At 34.7% G+C, this 6757-nt stretch overlaps 1 protein-coding gene across 12 annotated transcripts in view; it reads left to right on the top strand.

The window, feature by feature from the left end:
- RALGPS2 (Ral GEF with PH domain and SH3 binding motif 2) overlaps window positions 1–6757 on the top strand; it is a 188104-nt gene that overhangs the window by 137583 nt on the left and 43764 nt on the right. For all 12 annotated transcript variants that reach the window (XM_035279976.3, XM_035279969.3, XM_035279974.3 and 9 more), the window contains one exon: window positions 5135–5272. In XM_035279976.3, coding sequence (XP_035135867.1) covers window positions 5135–5272 — 138 coding nt within the window. The remainder of the gene's footprint in view (window positions 1–5134; window positions 5273–6757) is intronic.

Below are 6757 nucleotides of genomic sequence, written 5' to 3'. Positions count from 1 at the left end.
TTTTCTACCTCTTTCACAGAATCGTTTCTTTGAATTCTTATGCCATATATAGTTATACCAGAGGTTGCAAACACAAGGGCCTAGAAAGGCAAATGCTCACAAGAAGTATGGAGCAGATAATATAAATGAGTGAAGTAAATCAGTAGTAAGATAATGGAGAGAAATTAAGGTTATGACAAGTTGGCATCCTTATGGTTGATTTAAAGGGATATGCCTGCATTTTCTCAGCTGTACTTGTGGCCATGAAGGATTATGAGACAGTGTTGCCAGATCTGCCCATTTTTCAGGAAAAAAGCCATTTAGATTTTTCCTGTGATATTTCCTGAATTTAATAAACATTGGGACAAATGTGCTGCCAGCTTCTGGCCTCTGATTTATATTATGTATAATTTCTTGATTATTCAGTAATTACGTTGTAGTCACTAATGGTTTAAATCTGGGAAAAATAAGAGATAGTAAATTCTTCCTGAGCTTTTAAATTTGAGCAGTTTGGAGCTTTCTAACTTGAGCAATTAATAATATCACTAAGCAGTGTAAGAAATTGGAATGGCAGGTATTTAGGGACAAATTATGGTTAGATATGTTAAACTGAAAATGAAAGTCAGGAGCTCATTTACATAGAGAGATTTGAAAGTCATCGGCAATTAGGTAGTAGGTAAAGCTGTGTAACTAAGATACTAGAGAAAGTACACATAGAATGAAAAGAAAGATTAATGACAGACCATGATTCCAATTCCTGGGAAACCAGCTTCCAGGAAACATGAGGAAAAAGAAGAATGGTCGGGGTTTGAGGGAAGTTAGGAAAAGTTCAAGCTAGGAAAAACCTGGGAACTAGAAGAGAATGGTTACAATACAGCAGAGAGATTACATAGGAAGGGGAGACCAAGACAGATGTTTTAAGACTTAGAATGAAAAAGTTATTAATGTCATTGCCAAAATAAGTGATAGCTACAGATTTCAAATTATTTAGTGTGTTGAAAAGTGACTAGATAAAATTTAACTGACAAATTAGTGTGCATAATACATTAAGAAATTAGAAATCAATAAGAAAAAGACAACTCAAAAGAAAAAGTGGACAGAAACATTTATTACATAGAAATATAAATGTTTAAACTTATTACTAATCAAGGAAATAAAAATTAAGACACAAAGAGATACCATTTTATACTCAGAAGATTGGCAAAATTGAGATTGGATCTGATCCAAAATGTGGATCAGCAGAAGCTTGTATACGATTAGTGGGACTGCAAATTGATACAGCTTTGAAAAATAATGCGGCACCGTCTTGTAAAGTTGAATATTAATATACTGTAGTACTTGGCAGTTTTGCTTCTAGGCATGTACATATATCCTGAAGAAATTCTGTACATGTGTACTGGGAGATGTGTATAAGAATGTCTATAGCAACATTGTTGAGGGTGGGATGGAAATAACTCAAAAGTCTGTCAAATGAATTATTATAAAATAGCCACACATTAGCTTGTTATCATTCTCAGGAATTACAGTGGCATTCAACAGTGTGGATAAGTCTTAGAAACAAAATAGACAAAGCAACCACAGAAGACTATATTTAATTTTATTTAATAAATCTTTACAAGTGACAGTATATACTAGACACTTTTCTAACATTACAAATACTATTATTTAATCCTCAGATGCTTAAAATGTTATTTTTAAAGCTCAAAAATAGACAAAGATAGGAATACAGACAAATGTCTGGGGGAAAAATAAGGGAATGATCTTAAAGGTCAGGGTAGTGGTTAGTGCTGGACAGGAAGCAAGGAGATGAGGTAGAAAAGGAACATACCAATAAATGAGACAGTATAGATGATGTTGTAGTCCTCGTTTAAAGTAGTATTTACCCCAACATATTAAAATATTAACATTTAACCAATAAAAATGTTTATTAGATATTTTACATTAATTTTTCGTAACCCTTCAAAATCTGTTGTCTGTTTTATACTCAAATACATCTCAATTCAGAATAAACACATGAAACACTCAGTAGTCACATGTGGCAAGTGGCTGTCATATTGGACAGCACAGTATAGTAAGTGTAGGTGAGTTGTCATCTGAGTTTAATGATGAGATGGAAGAATGGCAAGAACTGACACATTAGTACCCAGCTCAAACCCCACTTCTTCCTTGAAGCCTTCTCTGATCACTTCAGCAGGGAATGACCCTTTTTTGCACAGAATTTTTATGAAGCTCCTCTTTAAGCTTTTCTGTGCTGCTTTTAGCCTATCTTTTATTGCTGTTATTGATACACATGTGCTAACATCCCTCTGCCATTTCCTTGAGGAATCTTGTAGCTCTCCTTAGGGAGGATGTAATATGTTTTCTGGTCTTTCACAGATGTTTGTTACATTGTTTGATAACAACAGGTGTCACATGTGTTGATAATTTTTTTTTTTTTTTAAGCGGTGGGGTCTCACTGTGTTTTCCAGACTGGTCTCAAACTCCTGGGCTCAAGCAGTCCACCTGCCTCAGCCTCCCAAAGTGCTGAGATTACAGGCGTGAGCCACTGTTCATGGCCATAATTTATGTTAAGTCCAATCGTGATTCTCACACAAATATTAAATGAATATGTGTCCAAATTTTCATTTAAATTATTACATTTATAAGGGAATCAAAAATACATCAAGGAAGAATTCAAAGTAACACACATATGCAATCAAGAATGCTGAAATAAATTTAACAAATAGTTGCAAAATTGTTCAACATTAATAAATCAACATTCATTAGATCCCACTGGGCATAATTCTTTGGCATTTTTATGGACAATAATTTGTATTACGAGTTTTTGTCAGCTGTGCAGAGTTATAAAATAGCTCAAAATGGTCAAACTGATGCACTGGAGACAGGATACCTAGTAATCTTTTTTTTTCCCCCATCTCAAAGTCTTCTACGATTTTCCTAGCACATGTAAACTTTTTTGTGTATCAAATATTGCATTAAAAATAGAAAAATAAAGAAGTTTACTACTCTGTGTTTTTTTCCAAGATGCTTGTTGAAGGGAGGATGACAAGGATGTTATCTTGAGGAGTGGGATGAGATTTGAAGGAAGAGTTGCTTACATTTTGTTTTATAAGTAGGGTAGATTTAAACATGTATATTGGGCTGGGCACACTGGCTCACGCCTGTAATCCTAGCACTTTGGGAGGCTGAGTCGGGCGGATCACTTGAGAACAGGCATTTGAGACCAGCCTGGCCAACATCGTGAAACGCTGTCTCTACTAAAAATGCAAGAACTAGCCAGGCGTGGTTGCGCACGCCTGTAATCCCACTTACTCTGGTGGCTGAGGGACAAGAATCTCTTGAACCCCGGAGGCAGAGGTTGCAGTGAGGTGGGATTGCGCCACTACATTCCAGCCTGTAACAGAGCAAGACTCTTGTCTCGAAGAAAAATGTGTATATTGGCTCTGGGAAAGGAGCCAGTAGGGTGAGTGATAGTAGAGGCAATGGTTATTTGGAAGGAGGCAGCAACAACTGCATTCAAAATTACAGTTGAGATTTGGGAAGAAGAGAGGAATTCTTCTTCCTCCGAAATTGGGGAAAGTGGGGAGAACCACAGCTTCATTTGGAACCTCTGATTCATTGGGAGTTATAGGGAAATAAAGTTGAAGTTCTCTAAAGAAAAAAAAGTATGATAGCTGGCTTAAAGAATACTGTAAAAATTTACTGAGTGGAAAGTGAATGATACTAGGATGAGTAAAAAGATTGCCATTCCAGCTTTTTATGGTATTAAGCACCTATTGTCAAAACATTGCACAAGATTTGCTTTCTCTCTGGCAAGATAGAGCAGCTGCATTAAATGAGTTTGGAGTCTTGAATAGATAAAATATAAATGTAAAAAAATCTAAGTAAGGAGATTTTGAAGTCATAAAAGTTATCAAGTGAATAGTATGGACCGATAACATATGATTTTTTAACAGAATGTAAGTAATTTAAAAAAAACACTGGGCTGTAAGTGAGACCTGAGATCCAGCTCTATCACTAACATGTTGCATGGCATTAGACAGGTCCTTTTACTATCTGTATTTCAGGTTCTTCATCTGTAAAAGAAGAGAATTAGACTAGACACTGTCTGAATTCCTTTCTTGGAATCTGTGAGAAAACTAGAGAATAGTTGACACTGAATTAGATAAGTAAAATATAGGATTTGGATAGGCAGAGGTAAGTCTAGAAACATTTAAGGTGTAAGAAAAAGCTGAGGAAAAACAGTACTTATTTAGAAGGCAGTAGGTATGGCAGTTTGGTTGTATTTCCCTGAGAGTTTGTGAACGTGAAGTAATGGGGTAAAAGTAGGAAAGTTATGTTTTTCTTTTCTCTCCAGCTATAGTTGTCTAATACATTTCACATGTGCATAGTGAACTCTCCAGAAATAATCTTAAATGAGTAACCTTTCATCTTAAGGACTAGTACAACCAAATTTTAGAAGATGTGTTATGTTATTTTTGGGTACAAAGCACATGGAGGGTAAGAAATAGTTAACTTCAATTTGTAGTCACATGAACTATTTCAGAAATTCATGTGTTGATCTTTAAAGTATAAAACATTTCTACCAGATTGAGATAATTTTCAAAGTAGTTAAGATTCAAATGATAATTGTCAACTCAAGGCAAAAGAGTATAAAACAAATATTAAATAATTTCCCTTTGTCAGGCAGTGGCTGGGCTGCTAACTAAATTAATGTATTCAAGCTGTAATACACCTTGGAAATGGATACTTGTATAGATTTTAAATCTGAGGTTCTGAGTTTAAAGTAACTGTCGCCATTATGAAACTAGTCAGAGGCAGAGCCAATTGAAGAGCTCAGCTCCTTTCCATTAATTCCCATGTGTTCTGGAGTTTCTAACTGTAGCCTCAAACTATACTTGAAAATGAAATCACAAGAAGACATTTACAAAATAGCATATTATTACAAAAAAAATTGGTATATATCTGACCCCAACCATATGGAAACCTCGACCCAGTAATCATGTGTTACCCAGGCCTCAGTGTATTATTAGCAATGTATTTTAAATGTGGCATACATTGGAAAGTATCTATAAACAACCTTTTTCACCCTTTCTTTGTCATAGTCTCCCAAGCTACAAATAAGAAAACATTCATTTAACTAATTTTGTTTCAGGTATCTATTTGTCAGATTTAACATACATTGATTCAGCATACCCATCAACTGGCAGCATTCTAGAAAGTGAGCAAAGATCAAATTTAATGAATAATATCCTTCGAATAATTTCTGATTTACAACAGTCTTGTGAATATGGTAAGTTTCTGGGATATAATGCCAAGCTGTTAACATTGCTGTAATTCCAGTGATTTATACACACATCAGCGATCACTTTTCACACAGCGGGGGACTTCGGTTTCTTATTTCCACCCTAATATAAAGGGAAATAGTGCTTGTTTTATTTCATAAGATCTTCCTTTTAAAGAATTTAAGTATTTAATATTTAAAATCTTTATTTTTATATTTTGCTTTTCTGCTATTTTGTAGCAACTTCTCCCAATAGAGGGGTATTAAGTGTTTAATATTACTACCTCACAGTTATTTGGCCCTTTATAGTTTACAGAGTCGTTTTCTATTATCTTATTTGATCTCCCTGATCTATTATGTAAATACATAAATCGTTTTTACATTTTTCCATTAGGGAAATGTAGCTGAGACCCTTGAGCCTTGTGACAGTTGACCAACTTTCTTGAGTCAGATATTGAGTAAATAACCAATTTCTATCCAACATGTATTTTATAAAATTACATATATAGAAAGAACTAAATAAGCCCAAATGATGAGAAAAGGTATTTTTAAATATTTAGATACTTCCAGTTTGATAGAGAATAAAGTTAGGCTGTTAATATATAATTTCTATGGGTTAAAAAACTGAGTTTTACATTATATGATTACTTCAAGTAAATTTATCTTAAAGCTGACTTTTACTTCGTGCATCTATACTTTTTAGAAAACTTCAAAAACTTCCTAAAAGTATCTGTGGAAATAGAATCTTACTGAAAGTTAAATCAAATAATTCCTTATTCTGCCCTTTTCTCAATATTTTAAACATAGCATCAAGTTGTGATGTTAAATTAATCTTGCTTGAAATTTGTAAGGGAAGGAGATAGACCACATTTATAAATGGGAACCAGGTTTCTTTTTTTTTTTTTTTTTTGATACGGAGTTTTGCTCTTGTTACCCAGGCTGGAGTGCAATGGCACGATCTCGGCTCACCGCAACCTCCGCCTCCTGGGTTCAGGCAATTCTCCTGCCTCAGCCTCCTGAGTAGCTGGGATTACAGGCATGTGCCATCATGCCCAGCTAATTTTTTATATTTTTAGTAGAGACGGGGTTTCACCACGTTGACCAGGATGGTCTTGATCTCCTGACCTTGTGATCCACCCGCCTCCGCCTCCCAAAGTGCTGGGATTACAGGCTTGAGCCACCATGCCCGGCCCAGGTTTTTTTAAAAGAAAAATAACTGCCTTCATGTCTTGTGTTTAGTTAAGAATAGTTCCTGATCTTTTTCTATGAAATTTCTCAAATATATGAGACTTTATAGTTGGAGCTATTAAAAAATACAACAATCTATACAAACAGTATGCAACTGTAATTTTCTAAATTACCTTCAGTTTCACATTAAATAAAGTTTATCTCAGTAATGTCCTTCTAGAGTTAATTTAAATTTTGATACCATGTGGCCTTAACTTACCTTTAAATTCTTTTCAGCTTAATTTTTAAAGTTCGGGTTAAGTTGTA

This window comes from Callithrix jacchus, chromosome 18 (genome assembly GCF_049354715.1).
Source record: "Callithrix jacchus isolate 240 chromosome 18, calJac240_pri, whole genome shotgun sequence".
In the NCBI taxonomy this organism is placed as follows: Eukaryota; Metazoa; Chordata; class Mammalia; order Primates; family Cebidae; genus Callithrix; species Callithrix jacchus.
This window is presented reverse-complemented; position numbering and strand designations above follow the sequence as displayed.